The sequence below is a fragment of the Atta colombica genome, unplaced genomic scaffold (assembly GCF_001594045.1).
Source record: "Atta colombica isolate Treedump-2 unplaced genomic scaffold, Acol1.0 scaffold126, whole genome shotgun sequence".
Lineage (NCBI taxonomy): Eukaryota > Metazoa > Arthropoda > Insecta > Hymenoptera > Formicidae > Atta > Atta colombica.
Window position 1 is genome coordinate 1950817 of NW_017259213.1, and position 13031 is coordinate 1963847.

General features: G+C 31.4%; 1 protein-coding gene across 1 annotated transcript in view; it reads right to left on the minus strand.

Annotated features, from left to right (window-relative positions):
- The window catches only part of LOC108695174 (neither inactivation nor afterpotential protein C), a 34043-nt gene extending 22491 nt beyond the window's left edge, over window positions 1-11552 (minus strand). The window contains exons 1-4 of the mRNA XM_018204933.1: window positions 11448-11552; window positions 6273-6511; window positions 5524-5705; window positions 2558-2662 (exon numbers count right to left, since the gene is read on the minus strand). Of these exons, the coding sequence (XP_018060422.1) occupies window positions 2558-2662; window positions 5524-5705; window positions 6273-6486 (501 nt within the window). The 5' untranslated portion in view covers window positions 6487-6511; window positions 11448-11552. The remainder of the gene's footprint in view (window positions 1-2557; window positions 2663-5523; window positions 5706-6272; window positions 6512-11447) is intronic.
- Window positions 11553-13031: the final 1479 nt, after the last annotated feature.

A 13031-nucleotide genomic window follows, 5' to 3' on the forward strand; every position in this document is an offset into this window, starting at 1 on the left:
AGTTGTTAATTCTGTATTAGCAATTTATTTTGCATGGAATTTATCGGTGCATGAAATACATGAAGATAATAAATATATTTTGAATGCTTACTGTTTAACAGTTCGTGACGTTTATGGCGTTTATGACGTTTTTACCATATTGATCTATAACGTATATTGGTTATAATGTTGTAACGGTGGAATAATTATATAAAATAGAGGTCAATAGACAAATTTATGTGGATATTAGATAAGATAGAAATTATTGTATCATGTTAACAAACGGAAACAAATTAAATTTTTAAATTTATTTCCGTTTGTTAATATGGTATGATATAAAATTTTATTTTCTTGTTTTTTTATTATTAACGTTCTGGTTTAGATTTCTCTTTTATTCATTTTTTGCTATATATAATTCCTATTAAATAAAATTAAAATTAAAAAAATTTCAAGAAATTATATTGTTCTCTTAGTTAAATAAAATCAATAATATATTGTAGTAATTAGTAATATTGTTGCTTTACATTAGTTTAATTATTCATTCTTTGCATTTAAAACACTGATGTCTTTATTATAGCTAATATTAATTTTGCGTACTCATTAATGACAGTACTCATTAATGACAGTAAATAAAGAAATAAATAATGAAATATAGAAATATAATGAGCAAGGAAAATCAATCACGAATCAAAACGGAAATGGTCACTTAAGATCCTTCCTGTGGCGTGCATCAGTCATTTGCTTTTTTCTCGATTCTCATCTTTATTTTTCCTTCCATATATACATGTGGCTTCTTAAGTTCGTTGAGAAATGAGCACGATATCCTCACTAATTATCCGACCTCCTAGGAGAAACCGGAATCATGGAAGATAGCATTATTGTAAATAAGCGAATCCGTTTTCTGTGACCATTAACTATTAAACAAAATCATAGCAATTTGAAACGGAAGAGTATTTAGCTCTCTCCATATCCCTCTTTTATCTTTTTTTTTTATTTTCTTCCTTTTTCCATTTTGCTCTTCTGTTTTTGATTTTCTTTATATAAGTTTTATTCGAATTTCAGTTTGTGCGTTTTTCGCTTTATTCGCGTTATCCCATTTCCAGCTCGTTTTGTTATCTACCAGTTATCGCTTTCTTCTTTGTCGAAACTTGTGGAAAAATTAACAGCACGGCTTACGTTTTATGATTGTCGTAAACGAGGGTAATATTCTATTAATGCGGCGATTTAAATTTATCGTGACGTTAACTGTATTTCCCATTAATGTTAATAATAATAAAAAAAAAATTAATATTTGTACTGGATATGAATTTCGCGAATTTATTGGATTATTGCTTTGTTTTTGAGACCATTCTTTTATTGTTTTCATTAAGTTAATTGTTAATTTATTTGTATATCTATACATATTACAACATTTTGATAAAAATGTTTTAAATTTTATTTTTATTTAAAATACAGACGAATTAATTTTGATTTGAAGCAAAATTAAATATATCTATATGTATTGTCTATTCAAGAAAGTTTTTATATAACAGAATTAGAATATTTTGTCCAATTTGCATACTTAATTTTTTATTTTATGTTTTATTTAATTTTTATGTTGCATGTAATTATACATGTATTACATATTTAATAAATATAATTTTATTTCTATTTTAATATTCCAATGTAGTTCCATATCAATATCTTTGAAAATTTTAAATTAAAATTTTAGTCATTTATCGCGTAGTTATCATAATTATTAGTAAATTGTATTTTTATAAAGTTGCAAAATACTTCATTTTTTTGTATCTTATAATTGCACAGCAATATACTTCTATGCCAATGCACCTTCTGTAATCAGAGGAGGATAATCTGCCGCGAGATAAAAGCATCATCTGAACATACCATCGAGAATAATTATATCGTAATAACGCGACTATTGCTGTGGCTATACACCTACTATTATCATTTCTGTCGGTTCACTGGTGTGCTCTGTCATGCAAGTAATATTTATTACGCTCGGTATCAAGAAAGGGAGGAAGGAAACAAAACAATGAGGGATAGTGGGATATGGTGAGGGGTAGATTGCGGCACAATTTTGCTGAACATTCCGCGACGGCCACCTTTCTCGGCTACCGACGATATATAACTATATATAACTTCCCGTACCTGAGCAAAAACTAATTACCTTAGTCAGACTCACCCGTTTTCGGTCAGTCGGATATTTTCATATTATAACATCCCTTTATTAAAAATTTATTATTAATCTTACGTCTTATGCAAAACGTCTCTTACTTAAGATATTTGTCATTTATCTCCATTAATTAATTTTATTTTCTGCTGTATCATGTTTTTTTGAAGGATACTTCAATGATTATTTCAAGTTACTTTAATTTACATATCATCATTTTAATTATAATCTCTATAATTAGTCTAATCTTTTTTATATAAGTTTTGTATCGCAAAATAATAATGTAAATAATACAAAGTCAAGAAAAATTACATTATAAGAAAATATTGCATTTTACAATTCAACGATATGATGTATATTTTGTAAAAAAAATATATAACATAATATATATTATGCAAGGAAACTTACCTTGATTACTTCTTTTAAAACGAAAGCAATATGTTCCTCTTGTATTCTTTTGTTACTTGCGATTATCCCGCGAACGAGGTCCATGATTGTTCCACCCTCGCAGAGCTATAACATGTTAGTTAATTATATTACATTCGAATTATATTACATTAAAAAAATCTAAATTAGATGAAACGACGTAATCGCAAAATTTTATTTATCGAATTCGAGCTTAAACTCGTCATAAATATTATGAACGATTCAATGCTTATACAATTATTGTTGTATAATAATTCTTAATCTTTTTACTTATGTAATTGTGCAACATAAGATTGATATATGTTAATTGAAATGCCATTCTAATTGCGGAAGTAATTTATATCAGTGAGTGAGATTAGAATTAAGTTCCATATATATTTGTTCTTCTTCTGCAAGGAAATCTTTGGATAAAATATCTTCGAAAATAGAGTTTACTCTTTATTCTCGTTTTTTTTTTGTGAATTATGCTTAAATGTGTATAAAATTTTTATTATGCTAATTTTTGAGTGCTTTAGATACGTTTCATGAAAGTTAATTTGAGCAGAAAAAGATTCTCGTAATCTGTTTTCCTAGAAATTAAGCATTTAGAGAACTTATAATCGAAAAGTATAATAAACTTTGCATACATATGTCTACAATTACATGAAACGTGCGATAATTATGAGTAAACGTGATCCATTGCTATATACGTATATGTTACCCTGTAGATTATCTCATATGAATCATAATTTGTAACAGAGATTTAACCCTTTTTTTCACATCTTTAATACATATTTGATTTAATCTCACTTCATTTCTCAAATTAAAAATTCATTCTTTTTCTCATACAGAATTTATATATTTATATAAAATTCTCATTAGAGCTTACTTATACTCAATCCTGATTACATGTGTTCAGTTTTAAAGTTAATTCGTGAATAACATTTTATTCGTGACAATTTATATGAATGACAATGAGAAGAACTTCTTTCTTAGATTTTGCTCGTAGTCGCGAAAGGCTTCACTGAAATCTTACGTTCACACCAATAAAACTCGTTCAATATATTGAGCTACTGGCTCAATATGGATAAATCTTTGCTATATTGTCGTTGCGTCTTCCTTTTTTTCTTGAAATTCTCGGTCTTGTTTCTGTTTGAGCCCTCTTAAAGCCGATTGATTTACAAAACTGCTATTCGGTCTGTGTTATACTGATGAGATGCACTACATCTCCTTTCTATATTAGCCTCCGCGATCAGTTGCTCCTTCATTGCTTGTAATCTCCGACAACGAGCAATCAACGAGCTTAACGTAGCAACTAAAGGTGACTCATTACGTTTCTTCGTTGCGGATACTTAGCTCGTCTCCGAGCTTCGCACGCGAGTTCGCTTGCCGAAGTGAATCATGAAATTCAGGCGGATTTCGTCGTTTTCGGCGTATTCACACGTCACTTTTGAATCTGTGCAGAGAGAACGTGGGTGGTCGAAATTAAATGTTCGAAATTATTTGTAAGAAATTTTCGTAGGCAAATAAAGGTATCAAATGTGGATAGATTAAAATAAATGATTAAAAAATAAATGATTATAGATTAATCGAGATGTGTCTGTTTAGTAATTTATGAAATTAAGTACTTCCTAAATTTTGGAATATGTTTTTCCGTTCAAATTAATATTTATAGATTTTCATATATTATATTAAACTATTCATAAAACTATTGCAAAAGAAGATGGTGAAGTTGAGTATTATATAACTTTCTTTTTTTTTCTCTTTCTCTTTGTCTCTTATCAAATTAAATTTGATCAATAAAGAAATTGAAATGTTAGAGAATATTTTTTTCCATATATACATTTATAATTTTTCTTATTTTTATTATTGAGAATATCATATATTTTCGTGACAATATAATTTCGAAGTTAATATCAAAGAAAGCATGTCTTATTGCCAGTGCTATATCGTGTAAATTTAAAAGTTGATAAAAGTTAATGAAACGACTTTCTTTAAGAAACTTTTTGTGCATCGATGTGTTTCGAACGACAAGGCATGTCCAAAGGATCCCGATTTCTGAGACAACTCAGCGGATTTTTGAGTACATGTATTACGTCAACTCTATCGTCGCTTTATCCGAGATAAGTAATAACGTTTTGGGCACATCGCGGAGGTCCGTCCGTAAATTAGAGCCACGATGTGCCGAGCTTCACCTGTGTACACGAACGAGTTTAATGATTGTTTAATGAGGGCGCATGTGTCATAAATTATCCGTGTATTCGGTCTCAAATGCTTGAAATTGCCTCCGGGTTCTGAGCACGGATATACATGGCAACCCTCGCTTTCTCTCCCTCTCTTTCACTGTCTCTTTCAAACCGCCTTCATCTTTCGTTCTGCATCTCTATATTCCATATCCTTTTTTTTCCTACGTCTCTTTCTCTCGTTAAAAAATTACAACGTTAAAGGAAACATTGCAAGATATTGCACGATATCGATAGGAATTTTGCTGCAATTCTGACCTTCGGTGCAGTAATAAAAGTGATTGTAACTATAATAACATGTCTTGGAACAGATCGATATAAATTTATATAAACGAGCTCCATTCACGATGCTAAATTATTTTTTATGATATTGTGACTAAAAAATATTCATATTGTAAAATATATTGGACATTAGTATATCAAAATTATCAATTTTTGAGGAAATTAAAGAAATCATAACATCGTTGATTCTATCTTTACCTTTGCGAGAAGATATTTATATTAAATAAATAAAAAAATGAGATAATAATAATAAGTTTTATGAATTATGAAAAATTTTATGAATTATGAAAAAGATCAATTTATTCGAATTGGAATATTAGTCATATTAGTTTATAACATATAAATTATAGTTCCATATGTCCATATTACATATTAACTCTGTAAACTTTTTATATTTTTCTTCTATATAATTATTTTTTTATTTTATAATTTAAAGCTTCTTACCTCCATGACAAACCATATTTCGTCGTAATCGGATTTCTTCGGTGATCGTCTGCGATATATTCCATAGAAATCCGGCAGATTTGGATGACCGGCGAAATCACGAAGAATACGATATTCTTCTACAATGAAAGATTGCGTTTCCGACGTGAGCTTTTGAATCTTAATGGCAACTTTTTTATTTCCTAAAAACATAACTGATATGTATTTATTTCTGTACATGATTATTCTTTATAGTGGATAGCAGTTTTTCTACGTGTCTGTATTTATGTTAGGGATGTACCAGTATTCAGCCTTGTCTGACTTTTTTACTATTCGGCCGAATGGCTAGATATCGTTAGTATCCAGTAATAATATATGTATACATGTATATAATATATGTATATCCGACTGAAGAGTTTTATATTCACAGTTCGCATCATACAAAATTCTATTCTTTTCAACTGAACTTCTTATACAGTTTATCTTTTTTCTCTTTTTCTTTGTACATTGGAAAGATAAAGAAAATTATTATTATTTTTTTTCTCTTGCTTTCCTTTTTTCCTTTTTGTTTTTAAAAATAGAGTGAAGAAATTGTACCAGAAAATTTGGAAAATATTCAGTTGTATGTTGGATATTTAGAGTTATATTCTTTTCGGATATTTGGTATCTAGTAATTTTACAATCCGGTATATCTCTAATTTATATTGTGATTTACATTTTTATGATTTTATTTCATGTATAGACAGAATATATGTTCTATTATTGCGTACCAGCTTGATGATCAATTCCTTCGTAAACGTCGCCATAAATGCCAGTACCAATGCGATCCTTTAGTGCATATCTTTTTCCTGGATCTTGAATGCTGTCCAATCGTTTAAGAGTCACAGATCCCGTATCCCGGTTCTTACTCCGATTTTCTATTTCCCTCTGCTCATCTTGGACATTATCGTGCCAATCATTTTCTCGTTTTCCAAAATCATTCATTTTGCAGATAGACAGCGTCTACCATCTGAAATATGCCAGAATAGAAACTTCCCCAAACTATTTATATAAATTATTCCAAATATTTAATAATAATTAAAATGTATGCATATGTGAAAAAAGTATTTTGTAAGTAATAATTTTTATGCAATTAGGGATTAATAAATTTGAAATAGTATTACATATGTATAATAACGTTCTAGATTTCTTTGAAATAAAATGTTATTAATTTTATAATTGACATAATTAAATAACTGCAAATTTAATAACTAAATTTTAATTTAGAATAAGCAGTATTATTTAATAAGAATGACAATAGAGCATAATATATTAAAGCTTCGATTACTTTATTAACCAATGTAAATTTTTCATGATGTACAGATTATTTCACACGAATTTCTGTATTATTTTTTTTTTTTTCAGAAAACTGATGCTTGTAGATGTAATATTTGTACCATAGATCGATGATAAAGAAATACATCTTCACATCTTTAGAAAAATACATTTTTTTCTTGGATCAAATCGCAGAAGAAAAGATGACTCTCCGTTCTTGGAATATTTTAAGAGACGTCAAGATTGGGTCGAGTGTTTTAGCAGCCCCCCCTTCCTCAGTCTACAAAGGTGAGTGCTAATTATATTCTCTCTCGAATGCCCCGTGAACGAGTGGTAATCGCTAATTAGTAGCTTGCTTCCTGAAAGCATCGGCGGGCGTTGCCGGAGAAGAATAGAGCGAAGAAAGGATCGGAAAGGCATCGTTGGCCACGAACCTGACTCGCAACCCTGTCTGTTTATCGATCGTACGTTTTAATCGAATTATACAAAGCTTATTATATGCGCTGAGATTTAATCGAATTTCTTTTACACAAACAAATTAACACGCGTTCGGAATTTTTCTCAAAGTGAAAATTACTTTCTTTAATCCGTAAGACGAGGAATAATTATAAGACATAAGCGTTAAACGTCATTTTCGTGTCAATAAATATTTTCAATTTTGTTAATAAAATGGAATAAAATATAATATTTTGCAAATATTTTCACAAATATAAGTGACTGTTCTAGAAATAACAAATTAATTCATAAGCTTATCATTTATTGACCAAATATTGATACTAATTGTAAGACTTAAAGGACTATGAAATATTTAGTATGGATATAGCCTACATATTAAAATAGTAAAAATAATGAATAGTCAACTGTAAGTTATTACATCCTGACAATTTATTTTTAGATTTTTCTCTTAACTTATGCTTTAGCATAATCCATTTATGAGTTACTCCGATTATCTTCATTTCTCTTCTCTTTGTTTTTAGGGCGCAGTTGGTAAGCTTCATGAAAGCGTGTTGTTTCAAATCGGATTATCATTTAAAATTTATATAGTTTAAAATACTATCGCATAATAGACGAATATATTTCTTATTTTTTTCTTAATAATTTAATTTTGTGATATATAATAATATGTTTATGACATATTTCTATAATAAATTTTATTTTTTGATGATTGTACATCTTCGAAGATGAGATCATTTCAGTTAATTTAATGATATGCTTCGCGAATTAATTATCGCGAATTAAGAGTTACCCCTTCGAGTGCCGGTAAAAAATTAATCTATCATTTCCTTGACACGTATCCTCGGATCGCCACAAACTCGTATAAATCCCTAGTTATGTACAAGTCGACAAGGAAATCATCGAGTACACAGGACGAGAAAAGAGAGGAGGCACATCGTTAGCCAATTCATTTATTCCCGGTAGATCGGCGCCTGTCCGGCATAATCTATCGATTTGTCGGCACGATGTGTCCCGTGTAATGCTGCTTCTTGTCGCTTGTAATCGAGTCGGAGGAAAGGAGAGCGACTCGAGCGAGAGGACGGCTCGTCACTGACTATATATGATCGGCTGTAAGAAAAGCTATTCGATCCGGAGAAGGTTCACAGTTCCATCCTCCATCTTCTCCTCCTGTTACTCCCGGCGCCCTCCAGGATCTTCCTGTCTCTTTGTCTTTGCACCTTCTCTCTTCGTCTTGGGCTGGTCCTGCGTCGTCTTTCTTTTCGCTTTGCACCGATGCCAGTGCAAGTTTATCGATATGGTGGGGCGCTAAATTATTGATGCCTGACTGCACGTCGCGAGACAACGAAGAAGGAAAGGAGGAGGTGGACGTGAACGGATCCTGTGATTTCAGAAAAAAGTTTTCCGCGTCACTCGGTCCATCACTAGTCTTCCCGCCGCTCCTTCTCGCTGTCTTCGGCTTGTCCTCTTCTGCGTATTAAACAAGCGAGGTAACTCGAGTCTGCGCTCTTTAAAAGGAAGGAAGAACTGCGGGACGACGAAACGCATGTTGTGAGAAAGTTTCACGCGATATGTACGAGGAACCATTGCGAGGTGTGTTAATAGGGATGAATTTACAATCTCTGATCTTTTCTGACTTAGCTCCATTCTGAGAAATTAATGCTTGTTGTCCGTTTATGTTGCTTCATGGAAAACCTATTTGAATAATCGCTACTTCTTGAGAAGAATTATTATTACTATCATTAGATAAATGCTATTCTCGATTTCTTGTAAGTTTCCAGCGTTCACTGTTGCTAAGAAGATATTACCATAGTACTGATTATACTTTTTTTTAAAGATGATGGTAATTGGATAAGGCCAAACTCAATCCATAGCATTCCAGAAATTGAATTTAATCGCACAACCGTGTTGAGTAATGATTGATTAGTATATCGATATATGTAAGATAACGGATGTAATGCCGCAAGGCAACCACTGATCTGTTGCAATCTTCATTTGCATTTCCCACGTGATCAATCGACGTATGCAACGCATAGAGATCAATAGGTTTTCCGATATTCATTTCTAGGTTTCTGCGAAATTGTACGTTCGCTTCTCCAAAAAGCACCTGTGGGAAAGTTGATATCTGTTCGGCCTGGAGGACGGTCGCCTGCCACAGCGGAATGTTAGCACCGCGAATCCCTGGGAAGAAACGGCAACGGTAGTAGAGTGGTAGAAGAAAAAAGAGGAGGGAGGGGGACAGGGGACCGAAAAGAGCGTCGTCGGATCCGACCAGACTTGGGACCAGTTGAAAAGGGTTTGGCACTCCTCCCGCTGGTGAATCGCTGACAAGTGGCTCGCTCGCTTCTCTCCCGTGCTCGTGCAAGAACCGCGCACTTACAGACGGCGTAGCAGCATTAATCGTTTATTCCCTTTCCTTTTCTTTTGCGACCAATTATTATCATCACAATTGATATACCTAGAGAGCTTTCGCTTAAGTTTCATAATGGATCCTCAATATGGTAAATCATTGCTCGAGTGACATAGCAATTCTGCAAAGAATCGCAGTGTGTGAAGTTAACGCGAGTTGTTTCTTTGTTTTATTTTCCAGATCTCCCTTTCTTTATTTTTCAAAAATTCTCCTTTTGTGTAATTTAAATTCTATTTTTCGTTTTCGATATAGGCATTTGTAAAGAAGCAATCATATGATCAAGTATTTTTGCATGTTTGAACTACTCACGGCGTAGAAATGCGGACCGATCTCGAAGACGTCTACGCTTTACGCGGATTTTTCTTGCTTTGCACCTTCTGCCTTTTATAGATCTGCGATCGATGCTTTCGGCAGATAAAGTGTCAACTTGTTCGTATATTCTGAGCTTGAAGTGTTGTACCTCTCGCGTTCTTATCTCGAACAATCGTAGCAACGTTATTTCCATCAACGAGCTAATTGATACTGAGAACTTGCTCTCTTTTCTTTGTTGAAGCTCATGTAACATTTAACGTCGGTGTATTTTTTGGGTTCGTGCGAGCAGGAAGAGGTTCCACTTTGATCTTTCTTTAGTTGCCTTTATTTCATTCTTTTGTTTTAACAATGTCGATATTAGAAATGTTGATACGAAAGACATACAATTTTTTGCTTCGCTTTGAAACACAACATGAGATATTCTATTGTATAAATATTATAAACGAGAAATAAGTACTTTTACTACTATAAATCTTCTTCTTTTAATACAAGATATTTCAAGTTTATATACATTTGAGATCTAAGATAAACATAGGTCTCCTAAAACTTATATTTCTGAGATATACAACGTTGAAGTTTCACAAAAAAAATCACATTTTCTTAAAAATTTCAAGTTATACTTGATATAAATCCATAAAACTTAAATAATCTATCTATATATAGATCGGATATAATCTAAGATATTTATGAAATGTGATTTTTGTGAAACTTATCTTGTATCTCGGAAACTATCGATTTTAGAATTTATACTTGGTTTGGCTTTTGGGTCTTAAATAATCTAAAAAATTGTCTTTTGAAGTTTAGATTAAAAATTCTGTATATCTTATTATATCATTTTTGTAATAAAACATGGCAATCTTGTTTCAATAACATTTTAAAAACATCTATAACTATAGAATGTAAACATTTTGCGAACAATGTTACACTTCTTATTTTAGTCACTATTCAAATACCTTCTTTATACTTACTTATTTTATATTTTAAAAGTTAGAGAACAGAAATTACAACATATATTATTATGTATTGGAATATGTTTAATATATTTACTTGATTTTATATTATAAACAGAGACGATCTTTAAAAAAATCTTAAAAAAATCTATGAATGGATGTATAAGAGAACTGACAAAAAATATATTGCAGTTTAAACTCAAGTTAAATTTTTATTTTTTATTAAGTCTTCGTTAGAGCGATTATTATATATTTTTCTTTCTATTGTTTGAATAGAAAGAATAAACGATTATCTGCACATATTATCCATCTAAGTTTAATCGCAACACATTTGATTATTTGTCAAGTACCGATTACACTCTTTATGTTATTTTTTGCCGTCACGTCCGCCACTTATCGACTTCATTATTTTTTGCGTATGCGCGACTTTTCTCATATCGTATGGCCCTCGCATTCGCGGTAGGCGTGGTCCAGACAAGAGGAGAGTGTGCGAAAATTGTACTTACTTACGTAAAGGATGCCGCTCTCTCAAGTCGTTCTGTGCAATGGAATTCACCTCTAATTAAAACGCGTCTAGCAGGTCGTGCAGGCCTCGCGGCGTTCACCCTTACAATGCCAGTTGCGACTAAGTACTACGTCGCATTCGTGTAGGGTGACGGTTGCAGTATGGGCGGTATGGCGTGAGGGAGCGAGCGCGATGCTTGGCTTCAGTGATCCAGTAATACCGACTTAATTAACTAACTGTCTATAACTCTAAGTAAGCCTATTAGCTCATTGATTTCACCAGACTGCCGTCCAACCGTTTCATTTTCTTCCTTTAGAAATCCATATTATCTTCCTTTGTCATTATAAGAACCGTTTTAAGTCCTATCGAGAGGATTGTCTAGGTTGTATGGAGGATCTTTGATCTTCTCCCCTTTTCTCATCTTCATCTTTCTTTTCAAACTTTTCAAATTGCTTATCCGGATTGAGAGATATTTAATAAGTTTGCTATGTGCTTTTTCAAAAAAAAACATTTTCACTTAACTTTCGCAGACATCTTAATCTTTATTCATAGAATGCTTTACGTGAGAAGAAATAATTGTTTAATACTATTTGGGTTAATTGTACATTTATCGTCACAATAAATTAGAAAAATAAAATCTATAATCATAATTTTTTTCACTTATTTATAGTACTTAGTAAAAAAATAAAGGAATATTAAATATTATATATTTTGTTATTATACGTATATTATACGCCATATAAAATCTTTTTTTATTATTTCTTATTAAGATCTATAAGAAAGAGAATTCATATTTTTAGATTATTTTCTTATATAATATTAATGATACAAATGAATCTAAATAATTTATTAATGAATCTAATAATTTTGTAAAAACAAATTTAATCACTCTTAACAGAGAAAAACCTAAAATTTTTTATACTTTGACTTTTCGTCGCGCATTAGTTTTAAAATTAACATTAGAAATACGCACGTAGAAGAAATGCGTAATGCGAGTTTGGTAATGAAATAAATGAAAAAAAGAAATAAATAAGAGATAAGAAATTAATAAGAGAAAAATATAAATAAGAGAAGCGATTGCGTCTATGTGTTGTTCTAGTCTTGTTCTTCAGATGTAACTTGGAAAAAGATCTCTTGGGGCGGCGCGCGCGCGATTATCGCGATTTCTTCAAGATCGTCCTGGTTGTTGTCGTCAAAGGGAGCCGCTCATGAGATTAATACGGATACTCTTTGCTTCGCGAATGTTTCCTTGGATTTCGACGTTTTATACGCGAACGTGTATCATTGCCATTTTGCTTACCAATCATCAACTTATTAGCAGTGTGCTATGCATGGAAGCTTATAAAAAAGTAATTAATCTTCTTTGCTCGTGAGAACAAAAATAACTTGATAATCTCCTGCTGTTTATGATAACCGATATTTGAATATCAAAGTGATTGCATTAATATGAATATTTGTAACAAATCTCTTTTTTAATATAGAAGAGAGATAAATTAAATTATATATATGATAACGTAAGAAAGAAATTGAGTAATGAAATTAAACAGATAATTGAATATATTATTATAGTAATATTAAATGAAGA